This window comes from Schistocerca americana, chromosome 1, assembly GCF_021461395.2.
Source record: "Schistocerca americana isolate TAMUIC-IGC-003095 chromosome 1, iqSchAmer2.1, whole genome shotgun sequence".
Classification (NCBI taxonomy): Eukaryota; Metazoa; Arthropoda; class Insecta; order Orthoptera; family Acrididae; genus Schistocerca; species Schistocerca americana.
The window spans coordinates 1215069312-1215087891 of NC_060119.1; the positions used below are offsets into that span (position 1 = coordinate 1215069312).

Consider the following 18580-nt stretch of genomic DNA (forward strand, 5'->3'; position numbering starts at 1 on the left):
AGGGCAATTTCCAGCTGCTTACAAATGTCAACCAGCTCATCTTGTGTTTGTTTATTTATTTATTTATTTACACATCGAGTTCCTTAGGACCAATCTGAAGAGCAAATCTCCAAGGTCATGGAATGTGCCAGCACATGAAATTACAGATAAAAATAAAATGTTTATGACCCCCAAAAAAAGTCAATGCATAAGTTTAAGTAAACACAATCAATAATACAACAAGAATCAGCTTAATTTTTCAAGGCACTTCTCGAGAGTATAGAAGGAGTGACCCATGAGGAAACTCTTCAGTTTTGATTTGAAAGCACGTGGATTACTGCTAAGATTTTTGAATTCTAGTGGTAGCTTATTGAAAATGGATGCAGCAGTATACTGCACACCTTTCTGCACAAGAGTTAAGGAAGTCCGATCAAAATTCAGATTTGATTTCTTCTGAGTATTAACTGAGTGAAAGCTGCTTATTCTTGGGAATAAGCTATTATTGTTAAAAAGAAATGACAGCAAGGAATATATATGAGGGTTCGAACTTTAATAGTGACAACTATTTATTTATAGCTCGTACAAAATAGATACGTGTTTCAAAGTTTTACTGACCTTCAAAGCAGTCACCAGCATTGTGTATAACCCATTGCCAATGATGTAGAAGTCATAGGATACTCTTAGCAGTGCCAGTTGTGTTGACAATTTGAGCAGTGTGGTCTATTGCCCAATGAATCTGTAGCAGTTCTGAAGTGAATGCCGTGAAGTGTTTCTTTCAGTTTAGAAACTGAATTGAACTCACAAGGGCTACATGATAAGACTAGTCTTTGCAGCAGGTGGAGATATGCAGCAGGAAATGCTGACATAATCAGCGCTACCAACAGAAACTGCAATACTTAGCTCCACCACGGAATTTTCCTACATCAGTGTGAAAAAATATTTATTTTGACACGTAGAGAATGAAAAATTAAGAAAATAAGTTATGTGAGCCTAACTGGAATGAAATATTGCAGGACAAAGCACTTTGCACAGTTCTTATTTAAGAACACAACAGTCGACCCAAAAAGTATTGCAATATGAGCTTTTCATCTGCACAAAGTCCCATTATTAACTTACATATTTGCAAATTTCTTTTATTTTTATTTATTTATTTTTTTAGTTCTTGCTCTAAGGGGGATAGGCAGGCTGCTAGCTTGTTGATGTATAGAATATTTAATAATAAATCAATACCTGAATGTATAACTCTAAAATTGGCAGTATATTTATATGTCGATATTTTTTCCTTCAATGCCTCAAGCCTTTTTGTTGATATATTGAGAATCGATAATGATATTTTTTTTTAAATACTGATATATGAGATTCCTGATATTTTTAAAAATATCAATAGTCCTTCTCACACGACCGAAATGGATTTTTAACAGATCAGTAGTGCACATTGAAAATACTGATTTTTGCATGGTTTGTAAACACTGTTTCATCCAAAACAAAAACTTTCTTAGAAATGCTGTATATTCTGAAGCTGTTGATGGAGCAAAATATTGAAAGGAAGCAATGCACTGGAATGTAGTATTCAGAGAACAGTGGTTTGGCTGATCCCAAAAGCATACTCAAGTGCCTCAAAGCAACAAATGGATTGTGTGTTACTACTATGAAAATGTTAGTTACCTTTCTTGAATATCAATAGTTGTTCTTTTTCGGTGGTGTGTTTATGTTTCACACTTTCAATTTCTCGAATTTTTTAAAAATAAAGTTTGCAAAGACTTATGAACATGTGGCAAGATCAAGATATCTTTCTGCATGTGACTATCCCACTGCTCTAACAATTTGACCCTGTTTGCCACAACCAAAGGCTATATTCACTTTTCTGATTGGCACATACATTGCGAAGGGCTTAGTAGCTTCATGAGCAAGGTGTCTGATTGTTACAATAGCAGAGCACAGGGCAATTTCCACACATTATTTCATCAAAGTTCTATTTAAAGGTTCTTTCTAATGCTATATAAAAATATATATTTCTATTAAAAAAAGTTACTGACTTAAATTAGCTAGTTACATATAGGTCTCAAGTGCACAGTTAAACACACAACCATGACTAAGTTGTGTGTTCACTTACATTTGGTACAGTGGGGGAAATGTTTGCAGGACCTCTTATTCTGACGGCAGAACAGTGGACTGTGGTGCTATTACCTTGTTCCATACTTGTTACGTAACTGAAGTCCTCTTCAAAGGCTCTTTCCAAGGCCAAAGAAAGAAATACACAGTTACAACAACAGACTTGTATCATAATACAGCAACTATTAAAAATTACTTGCTCACCTCAGAAAATTTGCCACACTGTCTGCTGCAGCTTAAGGAAAACTGCATTGCAATATATTTACTCCTTTTAGATATATTTTTGGTGGCCTGTCTTAGCTGCCCCATCTTGAATATTACTTCAAGTGCACAGCTGCTCATGCTGTTCAACAAACTAATTACTTACCTGGGATATGAAAACTCTTTGGTAACAATCCAGTTGACTTCACTTCAACTCGACTTCTCACATCTATTAATGTAACTTCCTTTTTTTTGATGAGGTCAAGTAACTCCTCATAGCTTAACTTCTTATCATCGGGTACATCAGTAGACATATTACAAATTAAAACACTGGGAACATTTCTCTTCAGTGTCTGATCTGGAAAAACAGTGTTGTGTTAACACAAATTTTATAGTTGCTGTAACTACAAATCATTCCACATACAAGGACTATGACAAGGAAAACTTCAGTTTTTTACAGGATTGGAAGTAGTTGGAGAATGGAACAGTCACTACACTAACTCATGCAGTGGGTTAGCATACCTAAAGCTGTGATAATGAGAAAGCCACTTTGGTTCTTGCATACTTAAAGTTGTAATAGCGAGAAGGCCACTTTGGTTCTTGTTTGCATACAGTAACAATTCAAAATAAATACTGCAACTGAAAACCCTGTGAAATGAGTGATCTATTCTGTAAAATGGTTTTTGGTGGCAAAAAACTTCAATGCTGTTGATGTTCATCATGGAATTTCTGGTGCCTATCTACTAAACACCATGAATGAAAGTGTGCATCAATGGTGTTGTTTGTTTAAGTGTAGAATCAAGAATGTTTATGTTGATGAAAAAAGTGCCCATCTGCTGCAGTCAGCAACAAGGTGTAAAAAAAAAAAAAAAAAAAGTGCTTCATATCTCAATTGACAGATACATTTCTGCAGATTTATTGAGTGTTTTGCAAGAGATCATAACTAAACAGTAAGGTTACCTCAAGTTCTGTGCTTGTTAGGTTTCAAAATTAGTTTCTGAGAAGCACAAAACTCAATGGATAACAGCTCCTGTACATCTCCTTTTGCTTTATAATGCCAAAGAAGTACGTCCATTGAACAGAATCACAACCAGTGATGAGATTTGTTTCCATCACTAAAGCACAGTAGGACAGAGGGAGAGGGAGAGGGGGGAGGGGGTTGGGGGGGGGGGGAGAGGATACCAAAGCATGCTGAACTGTCAGCCAGAAATATTATGGTGAGCTAAATGAATCTGGATGTGAATTATATGGAACATGAAAGCAAACTGCATGAGAAAAGATAAGTAAAAATTTTCTTGTAAATGTTACTCGTCTTGAATCTTATAAAAGACTTCACCATTGTAGACAATAGCAACAACAAAGGAAGGAGGGGTAGGTTACATACTGTATGCAGAACAGGAACTTGTCTGAAAACTGATGTAGTGCCACTTCTCTGTCCCATGTTGTCATTGTGTAACCCTTGTCAGTATGCCTCTTCTCTACTGCCGCATCAAATAATTCCACAGCAATGGTCACCAACTGACAGTCCAGTATGGTCTAGATGTCACCACACTGCCTGTGTGGATACTTGTCCGCTGGAAACAAGCAAGCTGACACAGAGCAGGTAACGATCTGGCCACTGGGGAAGTTTTACAAGTGCTGGTAGACTTTTCTTTTTTTAAAAAAATCACAATCTTCTGGCAAATAACAAACATTCAAAGGTGATTTCTGAATGAAAAAACCATAAGGTGCTAATCCTTACACACAGGATGTAAATGGCATTATTCCTATCTGTTTTGTGCAGCTGTGCTGAAATGCTAATCATTTGCATATCCAAGCATCTAATGCATTTTATGCCAGTTTAACTATGTTGCACATTGATTCTGTAGTGCTGCAATTTTAATGGCAAACAGTGTGTGACAAAGCAAGCTGGGATAATTTTAATTCCCCTCTTGTCTTGCCATATGCCTCCTTAAATTAGTTTTGTTCATTTTGACTTAATTACCATTAACATACGTGAGTATAATCTGTATTTTCATAAAAGAGAGAGATTGGCCCTTAGTTTTAAATTAAATAACACCAGAGCTAATTTTGTGCTTAGTTTTATGCATATAATTGATTTTCTAATTTATTTTGACTATTACTAGTTAGTATCTTTCATTACAGGGAGAAATCAGTAATTGTTTTGTAACTTAAATTCTATTGTTGACATATAAACAAATATCAATTCTGTAATAATTATAAACATTTGGAAGAAGAAGTATTTATGTAAATCTATTCAAAAACATGTTAGAAAAACCAGCTCTTAATTAATTCCAAGGTAATTAACAGTTTTGTGTAAAGCATTGTTTGCATAAAGATATTTGTTAATTTCATGATTTAAACAAATAATTCAGCCTAACTTTTGTAGTAGAAGAAACTGTTAAAGAGACACAATTTTTCGATGACTTCAGTTAATTTAATGAGTTAAGTTTTAATTGTAATTTCTGTAAATTTAACTTCATACAATGTGTAGTTTCAGCACCTATTATTGTGATGATATATAAGGGCCCAATTTTTGGTCATGAGACAGCCAGTCCATGGCCGAGTTTCTGACAAGTAACCTGTGCTGGTTAGAACAACAACAACAATTTAACTGTGAAATAAGTGTTAAACAATTAAGCCGTGTGAAAAACCAATGACAGTGACTGCACCGTATGTACCTGATTATTCTTCAAGAACTGTGGACTTTGTGGTTATGTTTTTACTGCTCAAAGATATTCAACAGTAAACTATTGTAGCAGTATGTGGAGTTCCACCTGCTAACTATTAATGAGGCTTATCGAAGGTTACATAATAGTGCACTGGCCATATGACTATGTATTATTAGGGGGCTGTGAACAGTGAAATTAAAGCACTGTAAACCATAACTGTGCATATGTCAGCTGCATCATTTAAAGTAGTCAGTGTCGAAACCCACAGACCCCATTTTTCAGCGAGTATAGCAACGCAGTACAGCGACACCAAGGACAACAATCAACAAATGAAGAGATAAATAAAAGCAGGTGGAACAGCCACAAATGTACTAGGAAAAACTGAGATCTTATGGAATACTGATGGAACAATAATATTACAAGACCACATCATATGCGGACAGTCAGAGGAACGTATCACCAAAAACATGACGTTAGGTTTTTCAACATGTGTCCTCACAGTAATCAGCTCCTCGTTGCATCAAAATGATATATCTCTATCTCTTTTCCTTGTGAGAATAAGGTACTGCATTTCTCCAAGTTATGAGCTTATTTTAGATGCAGATAGGCATATTGGCACTAATGTTCTTCTATCTTGAGAAAGTGCATCTTAGTTTTCGGATCAGCAAAATGTATCGGCACTTACGTTCTTCTGGCTGCTTACTTTGTGAAGAAAATTTGGAAATATGTTTTAAAGCAGCAGAGACCATTATCTACGTGTATTGCACAATATAATTTTGCTGCATTTGCGTGCTATTTTATCATGTGCTGAAAGAGAAGCATATGTTGTCTAGCAGCTAAATAACAAAGCTTGTGACACCAAGTGGAAATGTTGCATCACGTCTAGCTGCTGAGTCATTCATTTGTCAATCAATTCTCGAAACATTTTTTGTATGAGGTTTCAAATTATAGCATTTCCCCTGCAAGAATCAGTAAGTGGAAAAATGATAAACTGAACAGTAACTGCCCTTTGTAAGCATCGTCAGTGCAGTCACATTGCCTTCATTGTCACATCACATTTTGTTTAGTTTCGTGAAGTATTTACTGTGAAGAGGTTAATGTTAGTGTGTGCTCTCTGTTAGATAAAAATGACTTCACAAGGAAGGAGAATGGTTGAGCTAGTGATGCAAAAGTACTGCAATGAAAGGAACTCAACATCCGATGAAGGTAAGACAAATTACTATTGATTTTATCTATGAGATAGTCATCCACAGAGGTATAGATCATTAGTTTGGTTGACTTCATTGTTTATATATTTATGAAATTACAGAAGCAGAAGAAAAGGATGGTGAAACCTTGTCTGTAATACAAAATAGTTTCGATATGGAATGACTACCAGAGTTAAGTGAAGAAGAGTGTAATGAATTCAAAGTGCTTAGTTTGGGTTCATCAGGTAATTACATACCCAAAAGCAACACGGATTTTCTATCATCATCAACATCACCATCTCTAAGGCCAATAAAAAGGAGAACTGCACTTCAACTGGAAACACAACAGTCTTTATAAAATTTAAGTAAGTAAAATGATAATCCATTTCCACTGTGGGTCTTGTTTAACATTTCAAACACTAAGTTGCCAGTTATGAATTATTTGAATGTGTAATTAAAGGGTAACACAAGATATATTGAATTTAATCAATGAAAGGGGAAAATATAAAATGCAATAAATGAAGCAGGTGAAAGGGAATACAAACATCTAAAAATGAAACTGCTAAGAAGTGCAAAATGGCTAAGCAGGAATGACTACAGGAGAAAAGGATGTAGAAGCACATATCACTAGGGGAATGATAGATACTGCCTACAGGAAAATTAAAGAGACCTTTGGAGGAATGACAACTACTTGTATGAATATCAAGTAGAAATGAGCAAAACTGTTCTTTTCAGAGATCTGATCAGAACTGGTCAGTCACTGAAATGACCTAGCTCTTTTTCATGACTCATCACTCACCATTCACTCACAAAAATTAGTAAAGGGAAGGTACAATGCCATTTTAATTCAGGTCATGAAACCTCTATTTTTATCTGATTTGGTCCTATTGTGAAAGAATGTTTAAATAGGAATAATAATTTTGTGCTATGTCCCTAGTAATTTTCAGATACAAGAGTTTCAAATTTCGTCTGCTATAAAAATTATAAATATTACAACAAAATCCCAAATATTTTTCAAAAAGTAGAAAATTTTTAAGAATGAAGACTGATTCTTGTTATATTTTTACACTTTTATTGGAAAAAATATAAAAATTACAACTAGTGTAATTGAAGTGTATCCGCAGTTATCATTTGCAGTTAGTATTACGATATAAAATTTGACCCCCTTTAGTCGATGTGAGTCTCTCTCTCTCTCTCTCTCTCTCTCTCTCTCTCTCTCTCTCTTCTTAGTGCAAATTTGTCCTGCTTTTGAAAATATTCAGCACAGGCCACTGACGTTGCTGTGATACATAATACTTTTAGAACCAGTTGATACAGCACTGGCCACAGTAAATTTTCTTGTTTCCCACCAGTTTAAGAGACTGCTGTTTCTAGGCAAATTTCCCTCCACTAAATATTTGTCCAGTTCGACAATTGCCACACACTTTCTGGGTTGTGACTTGCTTGAAGCTGACTAATAGTTTCATTGAACTCCACCCAGATTGGAGAAGTCTCAGGCGTCACAGTGGTAACAGAATGAGAAATGAGCTCTGTTTTTTCTTGTTGAACAACCAACACTTTCATTTTTGCAATATCCTTTATGTAACAATCTCGAAATGTTTTGTCATCTGAAAATCCTTGCCTTTGAATCGGGAGTCCAGTAAGGTTGCCTGACTAATCAGTTCATTGTTGGATATAACCCGAAACCATTCTGATAACCCTTTAAGTAAATTATCAACCAATGACTCTACTTCTTGAAGATATTCTTTATTTTTATTTTCAAAAGATTTTAGTTGCTGTTCCATTAATCTTGGCAATATTTTCATTTTTAAAAGTGAGACTGTTATCTCTGAGGACACTTCTTTGGTTTCCTCATCTAAGACTTTCAAAATCCTTAAAGCCTGCTGCATTACTTGCAGTCCATACTTTTAAGTTTAAGGCAATAGATTTTCCACCTAAAATAGTGAAGCAAGAAATTGAGGGAGATGTTTGGGTTGGTTACACCAAACAACACCCATTTTGCAGTAGTTCATTTATTCACCTAAACACAGTCCACAGTCTAAAGACGATGCTCAGAGTCCAAAGACGAACACATAGAGATGCTGGTGTCGATCTCATCGGCGCCACAGAGCGCCCCCCCCCCCCTCCCACTACAGAGTACTCTTGAGAAGGCGGGGGGGGGGGGGGGGGGGGGGGGGGGGAGGGGGGAGGGGGGAGGTGACTAAGGTGTTGGCAGGGGTGGTCCACAGCAACCGGACCATGGTCAGCTTGACAGCGTCGTTGGAGAGCTGCGTGGGTAAATGTCGTGAAGAAAGGTTCAGCTACCGAACCTGGAAGTTGTTGAAGCGAGCTGGGCGTCATACTGGGTGTGCAGGTTGTGTGGCAACAGGTAGGCCGGCAGTTTGCGGGTGGAACGGAGCGACGACGACGATGTCTCTGGAGGGCATGGTGAACACACAAAGCATGTCCAGGTCGACATCGGGCGGGAGGGCAACACATTTCACCAGGAGGCAGGGAATGGCGGAGGTTGTGTCATGAGCACTGGATGAAGGGAAACACACGACGAACAGTGTATCATCGCACAGTATTATTGAGATGTCGTAGATTATGTCCAGGGTGACAGGCACAAACACCTTGAGTGGGGGCACGTTCAAGATGGGGGGGCGTGAGAAACCTCGACAGGCAACGGTGGAGAGATGGAAGGAACCGGCGAAGGGGCCGGCGGCAGTGTGATCGTAGGTAAGCTCAACGTGGGGAGCATGTGCTCACTCTACGGAGTGCATGAAACCGGAGAAGAGGGCGAGGTAGGTGGAGAGTTTGACGATTCGAACTGGAAGTCACTCGACAGAGTGTGTAAGTCCGAGGTGGAGGGAGTGGTCGGAGCATTGTGAGCCATGACAGTGAGTGTCATGATCTTGGCCTGAAGGGGGGGTAGAAGAAGGCTTGACGTGAGCAGGCTTAAGTCTGTTGAGAGAAACTGTAACAGCTGAATTTTTCATCTGGATGTCATAGGTGTTGGCTGAGCGCTGGCGAACTTAGTACGGGCCGGACATGCGCCAGGACCCGCCTTTCTTGGGTGTCATATGTATGGGCGTAGACCAGCTACTGGCAGAGGGTTCAATGACGCCAGAGCTTAGTAGTTCAGAAATATGATTTTTAAGGTCGGAGAAACGCTCGGGACAAAGTCGACGTGGTTTACTGGAGATTGGAGGACCTGGCATGAGGCGAAGCTTGTGAACCGTGCCATTGGTGATGACGGAAATGTCACCGGCGGCACGGGAGGCGGTTTGTTTACAATGTGTGGTGGGTGGAGCAGACGAGGCATGGTCCTGGTGATCGGAGCCACTTGGTGGATCCGATGGGAGCTGAGGCGGCGAAGTGTCCCAGGAGTCAACGTGACAAGATGGCCGCCGGCCCAAAGCAGTGGCACTGTCGTCGGGTGAGCTCAGTAGAGCTCGTGAGCCGTTAGTGAGTCCATTGTCTGAGGGTGTGGCCTGTGGCAGCACGATCGCGGGCGAAAGGCATGGCACGAGTGTACTGTTTGTGTTGTCAGTGGTGATTGCACAGCGGCGCGCAGGAGCCGAAGTTGCATAGTTTGAGGTGCTGTCCATGAGGGGCGGGGTAGGAGCCGTCAGTTCAGGAACACATGACACTCATCGCACATGCTCACTTGTGTCCGGCCAAGGGTCAAAAGCTGACGTTTTAGGAGGGCGTGACCCTGCGGAACTTTCAGTACACGTTATGTCAGTCTTGATAGCACAGTTATGAGGGGTAGCGGGTGGTAAACACACGGGGCTCGATTGCTGGGATTGCAAGCAGATTTGGTGCACTTACTGACCTTGCTTTGTCCTTGCTGTAGTGTCTATAATTCCTTTGCTGCATTGGAGAGCTGTGTTTCGTAGAGCCAGAGGGAGAGCTCGAAGTTTTCCTTGCGTAGGCGAGCGACATGGCACAGGGGAATTGAGTCTTGGATGGATGATGAAACACGGTGTTTCGCACTAGGTCCGGTGAAAGTTTGTGATGTCGCAAGAAGTCAATGCCTAGTGTAGGTTTGTCAATTTCACACACCAAAAAAGTCCACTCGAGTTTGCAGTTTGCGGAGAGTGAAACGAAGTGGGAAGTTGAACCCGAGCATTGTAGTTTAGTTGAATTCACGGCTTGAAGTGAAGTATGATGAGGGCGGATGTTCGATGACGCTAAGGACGTAGGCAACAGCAAAACATCGGCGCCTGTGTCCACTAGGAAAAGGTATCCCAACGAATGTCTTTAATGTAAAGTTGTTCGCAATTATCCGGTCGTTCCCAGACAGAATGGAGCGCTGGGGGGTGCCTGTCATGTTGTACGCAGGAGGTGGCACCTGGACCTACCTGGGACTGGCGTTTGGGAAGTAGCAGGGTGGTCTGCAGTTCCGTGCCGCCTCACCAAACCGCGTGTGGAAGTAACAGTACGGGTAGGGCGGTTGCATTTCCTGTGGAAAGTTCGTAGCCAGTGGCGGTGTCCGAGGTTTGGTGGCCGCAGCAGGTTCGGTTGCAGGAGGGGGCGTGACCATGTGCAGAGCTGGTGACATCCCAGTTGCTTGTTTACTGCTTTCCGGAGCGGAACGGTCGGCACAGTACGGCCCCGGCCGCGTCCGGCCGCAGGGCGATGAGCCTGAACCTGAGACTTGTCAGGTATGCAGTGGCTGGCGAAATAGAGCAGTGATGCATCGTGTAGCTTGTCAGCAATTGTCATTCTTTGCTCGACAGGTTCAGGGGACCTTTGAGCCAGAGCAAAGCGGATGTGAGGAGATAGTTTATCTGACCAGATGGCGAGGAGAGCTGTGTCAGAGAACAGATCGGCGCTGACCAGGGCATGTAGTCATCTCCAGAGCTGGGAAGGTTTGTCGTTGCCTAGTTGCTCGACGTGGAGCACTTGCCATATTGCTGCCTCAGTTGAGCATGCAAGCTGACGTAGAACTGTATTTTTGGCTAGAGTGTACCGGATAGATGAGGCCAAGGCGTCAACCAGGTCAGCAATCAAGTCCTCCTGGTCGTGCAAGTGGGTGATGAAGCACAGAAACCTGGCTGTCTCGTTGAATTTGTAATGGTCGAACACTTCGTCCATAATTTTGAACCAGGTTGCTGCTCTGTAGGGATTAAACGGCGGCAGTGTCGGTAAGCATTGTAGAATTTTTGGAAGAACAGGTTGAGTTGAGTTCATCGGGGCACTGCCTGCATCGAGCTGCTGTTGGTGTAGTATTACAGGAGAGTGTGCCTCCAGGGGATGTGGCAACGATGGCTGTTCGGGTGGCAGCATGAAGGTGACACGTTGTGGTTGAGCGTGATTCGTCACAACGCGGAAGGCCGATGCAGGTGAGAGAGCGTAATGTGTAAATTGTGGTTGCGGAAGCTCAAGACGTTGTGAGTGTGTTCGGATTGATGCGTCGTGAAAGACAGACACGGATGAGTCACCGAGATGTGCCGAGAATGGTAGCGGAAGCTCAACTGGAGCTGGCGCGGGGGCGACAGGTGAGAAAAAGTTCAAAGTTTGAGAACGTGTGTTAGTCCGCGGAAAGCTCAACGTATGATCAGAGCCAGGGCCACCTGTGTTGCAGTGAAGCTGTGGAGGTGGGGGCTGTCCAGAAGCACAGTGTGGGAAATGATGACGAATGTGGGACGGAATGTGTGAATGTTCACTGTTCATAGTCACTCCACTCAAAATGGTGTGCGGATAAGGTGAATGTCGTGGCACAAAACACTGAGACGTGGCAGTGGGATGGAGGTGGAGGTCAGGCACAGATAACAAGTTATTGTTCCTGTTGCAGGCTGAGGTATCGAAGTAGGAAGGCATGTGCTGATGCTGGACGGACCGAGGCAGGCGTGGGCGTGGTCGGATGCTGAGGAGGTAGACCTGTGAACGAAGCAGTTCCAGCCACGTGGCAGGTATCCGCGTGGTACTGCACAGATTGCGGCGTGGCAAATCATTGTCCTGGTGGTAGTAGGTTGTCCGATGAAGGATTTGCAGAAATCGGCATTGGTTCTGCACTGCACGGAGATCCGTAGGAGGTAACTGCACAGTCGATGAAGGAGGGCACATATGGTGAGAACAAAGGCATTTGATAGCCGGAGTCAGGCGCACTTCTAATCTCACTTATTGCTGCATGCTTGAAAACGTCCAGCGAAATCAGCGTAATTGTTGAGTGTGAGGCATCGTGTTGTAGTCCTGGTGGGTGTACATCACCCGCAACATGATGCATGTTGATCACAAAATCAGGCGGTAGGCACTGGGTCGAAGTCATTGTTCGAATGCTGTGTTGATGTAATACATGTGAAAATAAGCGATGCAGAGGTCGCAGACACACTAAAACGGTGAAAACAGAAGACGTTACAACTCGGGGTCACCAGTGAGGGAGATGTTCGGGTTGGTTACACCAAACAACACCCATTTTGCAGTAGTTCATTTATTCACCTAAACACAGGCAAGGCTCACAAAGAACTGAACATGGCGGAACAGCCCAAAGACAATGCCCTGAGTCCAAAGATGAATGCATATCGATGCTGGTGTCCACCTCATCGGCACCACAAAATTATGGGATCTTTATTTAAAGTAAATCTTTGCAACCTCTCATAAGTAGAGTTCCATCCGGCTGGGAAATCTTGTTTCGTTGGTCGTTTTTAAGATTTTCTTGCATTTCAGCTAGTTGTTTAAAGCAAAGGGTCTCTCCTTAAGAAAGGCAACAACTCATTTGACCTCATCAGTGGTTTTCTGTATGAAGTTCTGAATTCACGCAAAGCATGGGATATGTGGAAGTTTCAGAGGCATGGCAGTTAATTTCATATTTGACTCATCTTCCGTTATTAAGGAAGTGATTTTAAAATTGATATGGTATTTGGGCTATACATCTAATGCCATACTTTTATTTAATGTGGCCTGCTATATAATATTAAAAAAAATTACTTATTTGTTGTTGTAAATGCAAAGCAATTGAGGGTGAGGGCACCACAAAAGGAAATAAATCAGGACTTGGTTCAGAACCTGATGACACTGATGAGCTGGATACAGCTTGAGACTGAATTTGCCTTTCTAGGAGCATACCTCCACTCAAGGGACAAGCAGACGTCTGTGAGGACGGTTTACGAGAAATGATTTCTTGAATTTCTGCATTGATTGATGGCGATCTTGATCGGCTTCCTGACCCACATCACTCCAGAGGTACTGTAGGATGCTTTGATTACAGGTGTCCCTTCTGGTTTGATGAAGGACCAGAAGCCATGGCAATTATCTGCTGACAGTAGTGGAATTTTTCTTTTTCTTCCATTTTAGTAAAATGGTACTGAACATTACTTGTAATTCTAGGTGAAAGCAGTGCAGGTGACACATTGTTGTGCAGCACTGAAAATTACACAGGTAAAATTAAAAAATTTACTATAAACATAGGCACTTTAAATTGTAAAAGCTTAAAGTGAGAACAGTTATACATGCTGCACATTCTATAATCACAAGTTTAGAGTAGGACATAGAACCTTGTGATCTGTGAAACCTAGACTCACAATTATGAGGTCTGTATCAAATATGAAAAGGTCTGAAACAGTTATAGTGATTAATAAACTGGCGAAGGCAAGCCTGATAATATTCAAGGATTTCAATGGTGAAAGATAAAAATTTTTAGTTTGTGATATATGAATTTGGGCTACATACCATGTGAATGAGAGAGGGCAGGATAATGGTGCAGATAAAGGCTGGAAAAAAGCAGTGTAAATGAACTCTAAAGCCTGTGCTTTAGGAGCTACGAACTTGTCTATTCATACAGCCACTAGTTCTACCAGTGTTTCTGTGTTGTTACTGTAGAACATAGTTGGCCATCATATTCAACTTATTTTGAGAAACTCCACCATATATTTCAGAACATTGACATCCATGTCTTTCTTCAAATGAATGTGGACACCTGCCTCAAGACAATCATGCTGTCCAGTTCTATAAATATAGACTCCATTTTCCTAAGACACCACAGAAATAATAGACGAGGTGGTGGAGTAGTTGCTTACAAATGCTTTAACTTATTGCCAACTGTGCTACTCACATCCATTGCTGATGAGGACAAACAAGTCAAATATATGTTCGTAAATATCAAATCCCTTAAGAAAATATGCCTAATTTGCATCCTCTAGAGACCTCCGAAAGTAGGTGAGATAGAATGTTCCAAAACTGATCTTTTAAAATCCAATTTGACTTAGGAGCATACAAATAATGCTAGGAACACTAACATAAATATTCCACCTCTTCACTGTGAAATTCAAGTGTGTAGCTTCTTCTTCAACTGTAACAGTACTTGAGCTTGCACATACCCATAATGCAGCCTATAGTGCGGCTTCCAAATATATATTTGCCACAAAATCCACAAGCAAAGAAATCCATACCTGGAATACCAGCTTAGAACATAATATTCGTGACTTACTCTCTAAAACATGCAAGGAATAAACTATGTCAACATACAGAGACTTTAAGTGTATCAGTAAGCCTGAACTTGCAGTGGAGGCACAAGAGATAATTTGGAGACAGCTTCCACACCATTCCTGGATGTGAAAGACCAACTACATGAATTTACTACCATAGTAACTCTTTTACACTATAAATATGCTCTGCCAAAGACTGGAAACTGGAAGGGAAAACCTGCACCTTGGCTAATGGAAGAGCAAAAACAGTTCATGACTCTTGGAGACACTGCACGTTGTACTTACAAACGACCTCCTACCCTTGAAAATAAAATTAATTACAAGAAGAAAGCAAACAGTCAATCAGTCTGAGAGAAATGATAACTAAAGATATGCCAATACATTAATCTAAAACATAAAGCCAAGATGCTCTATGGAAAAGCTTCTGTGATCTAGGGAGGAGTAGACAAAGCAGAAGCTGCAGCTGATCCCATTGTCTCAACCAAGTAACTAAACCAGTTCTCGACTTTAGCAATAACCTTCATTGAACCACAAACAAAACATAGACTTAACTGATTATATTCATGGAGGTAAATGATAGTAGTAGTGAAAAATTCTTTCTTGAGCTGACAACACTGTCGAAAACTCCTTCAGCTCAGCATTTACTGTACAGGATGGCATCACAGCCCAAATAATCAGACTTATTGTTGACCCACAACTGCTCATAATAACTACTGCTCCCTAGACTTTGAAGCTCTTGCCTGGACAATGCAGCAGAAACATTCGTTCACATCAGAATACAAGCAGTAGGGATCTGATTGCTAAGAAGAGTAGCTCGGTACATTCTGTCTGACAGAAGTGTGAATGTAGACATCAGAAAAGAACTGAGAGTGAAAAATATAAATGATCAGATTAAAGAATACGGAAACAACTGGAAGGATTGTGCCACAAGAATGATAGATGACAGATTACAAAAATTGGTGATAACTGTTACCCAGTGGACAGCAGAAATTTAGGAAGACTGAGGAAAATCACCAATTTCAACCAAGAGGGCATAACAGCAAATCTCTAACATATTCAGAGAAAAGAAAAGATATCATATTAAAAATATTAAGAGTTTTTAAGTAATTCATGCATTAAGTTTTGTAATTACATATAAAATTCTGGTCTAATGTAAGAGGATTTCTGAAGGCATTTTTCAGGTTAGATGAATAAATAAAAAATTAAACATAATCTACAGGTTGTCCCAGGATGAATAGTCAATATTCAGGCATATGACTGGAATGATTATTTGTAGCAAAGTACTTGATGTGGACATATACGCTATCTGAATGGTTTCCGAGACAGAACATACTTAATGGACATTGTTACTTATTTTCTTTATTGTTCAGGATGCTGTCATTGTTTACAACATGCCACAGTAGTTTAGATGAAGTTGAGATGATTAATTTGATGTGGACACATGAATCTATCAAGTTGGGAGAATACTGCAAACAGGCTTACCTACACCTCATCGCAAGTACACTGCACAAGATTTTCCAAATTCTCTCACTCTCTTCACACAACACGCAAGTCCTTGAGAAAAATAAATAGGACATTTATAAAAAAAAATTAATGTAGTTTAATTTTATACTGCAATGAATTTTTGCATGAGGCCATCTCTAATATTAAGAGCTCAGATGGAAAACCAGTCCCAAGCAAAGAAGGGAAAGCAGAAACATGGAAGGAGTGTATAGAGGGTCTATACAAGGGAAATGTACTTGAGAGCAGTACTCTGGAGATGGAAGAAGACGTGGAGGTGAATGAGAAGGGAGATATGATACCGCATCAAGAATTTGACAGAGTACTGAATGATTTAAATCAAAACAAGGCTCCAGGAGTAGATAACTTTCCGCTAGAGCTACTGATAGCCTTTGGAGAGACAGTCATGACAAAACTCATCCATCTGGTGAGCAAGATGTATGAGACAGGTGAAATACCCTTGGACTTCAAGAAGAATGTAATAATCCCAATTCCAAATGGAGCAGATGCTGACAAGTGTTAAAATTATGAAACTATCAGTTTAATAAGTCAAGGCTACAAAATACTAACAAGAACCCTTTACAGAAGAATGGAAATACTGGTAGAAGCCAGATCAGTTTGGATTCCAAAGAAATGTAGGAACACGTGAGGCAATATTGACCCTACAACGTCTGACAGAAGATAGGTTAAGAAAAGGTAAACCTCCATTTACAGCATTTGTAGAATTAGAGAAATCTTTTGATAACATTGTATGGAATACTCTCTTTCAAATTCTAAAGGTTGCAGGGGTAAAATAGAGGGAGTGATAGGCTATTTACAATTTGTACAGAAACCAGATGGCAGTTGTAAGATTCGAGGGGCACAAAAGGGAAGCAGTGGATGAGAAGGGACTGATACAGCGTTGTATCCTATCCCCGATGTCATTCAATCTGTATACCGAGCAGACAGTAAAGGAAACAAAAGAAAAATCTGAAGTAGGAATTAAAGTCCAGGGAGAAGAAATAAAAACTTTGAGGTTTGCCGATGCCACTGTAATTCTATCAGGGACAGCGAAGGACTTGGAAGAGCAGTTGAACGGAATGGACAGTACCTTGAAAGGAGGATGTAAGATGAACATCAACAAAAGCATAATGAGGATAATGGAATGTAGTCAAATCAATCCAGGTGATGTTGAAGGATTTAGATTAGGAAATGAGACAATTAAAGTAATAAATGAGTTTTGCTACTTTGGATGCAAAATAACTGATAATGGTCAAAATAGGGACGATATAAAATGCAGACTGGCAATGGCAAGAAAAGCATTTCTGAAGAAGATTATGATTTTCCATTGTTTGATTTCTGATGAAGACAAATTTGTTAACATCGAGTATAGACTGAAGTGTCAGGATGTCCTTCCTGAAAGTATTTGTAGGGAGTGTAGCCACATATGAAAGTGAAACATGGATGATAAACATTTTAGACAAGAAGATAATAGAAGCTTTTGAAATGTGGTGCTATAGAAGAATGCTGAAGGGTAAAAGAAGGGATTGGTTGGTAGGACACACTCTGAAGCAACAAGGGATCACCAGTTTAGTACTGGAGGGAACTATGGGGGTATCCTGTGCAAGAGGCTTACACAGGATAGAGTAGCATGGAGAGCTCCAACAAACCAATCCTTGGGTTGAAGACTGCGACAATAACAACAACAACAGCAATATTTAAAGGAATCTAACAAAAATAAACACACTGTGTGTGTACATTGTCTATTTTTGACAAAGGCTGTGCTGGCTGAAAGCTTATTGTTTGAGTCTTTTTGTTGTGCCTATCTATGACTCAGCATCTCTGCTATATGGTGAGTAGCAACTATCCTTTTCATAATATTGTTATATTCCATCCTGGATTTTCCATTTTTAAAAACAGACAAAACATGTATACTGAGACTATCATTTTAATATGATTGTGTATACAACTGTCCTTAGTGATTGTGGATTAGAGTCTTTTCCTAACTGTAATGTCACTAAAATAATTAGACAAGGGCATTTCAGTAGATATAGGGCCACATTATTTTGTGTTTGAGTGGACTCGTAGATTTGTCATAATAATCACATATTATAAGTTTCATAATACAATGGGACTGTGCAAGATTCATAATTGATTAATGTGGTATATAATGCTAAATAAGGCACTATCACCAATAAACAATTTTTTCCTTTCTAGACAATGTCACAAAGTGGATAAATTATGTATATCCCCATTCACCAACAAATCAGCTATTCAGCTAATTCTTCAGTTTGTCTGGGCAAAGGTTTTGTGATAGTAATGAACATGCAACAGGAAGAAGTACATCCAGTGCCCTTTGCTCTAATGATAAAGGATCTGGACAATATAAGTGAGGGAATGAAGTTGGAAAGGAAAATAAAAGGAAAAAAAAAGTAAGAACACAGACAAGTGGAAAAGGAACATAAGAAAAATGAATAGGTAGTAAGGAAAGACTCGGCTGCTAACAAAGAAGTGCAAGCCAGAATATTTACGTACAAGA

General features: G+C 40.2%; 1 protein-coding gene across 1 annotated transcript in view; it reads right to left on the reverse strand.

The window, feature by feature from the left end:
* LOC124601772 (rhodanese domain-containing protein CG4456-like) overlaps positions 1–18580 on the reverse strand; it is a 153172-nt gene that overhangs the window by 78973 nt on the left and 55619 nt on the right. Inside the window, exon 2 of the mRNA XM_047138018.1 lies at positions 2459–2650. Coding sequence (XP_046993974.1) covers positions 2459–2650 — 192 coding nt within the window. The remainder of the gene's footprint in view (positions 1–2458; positions 2651–18580) is intronic.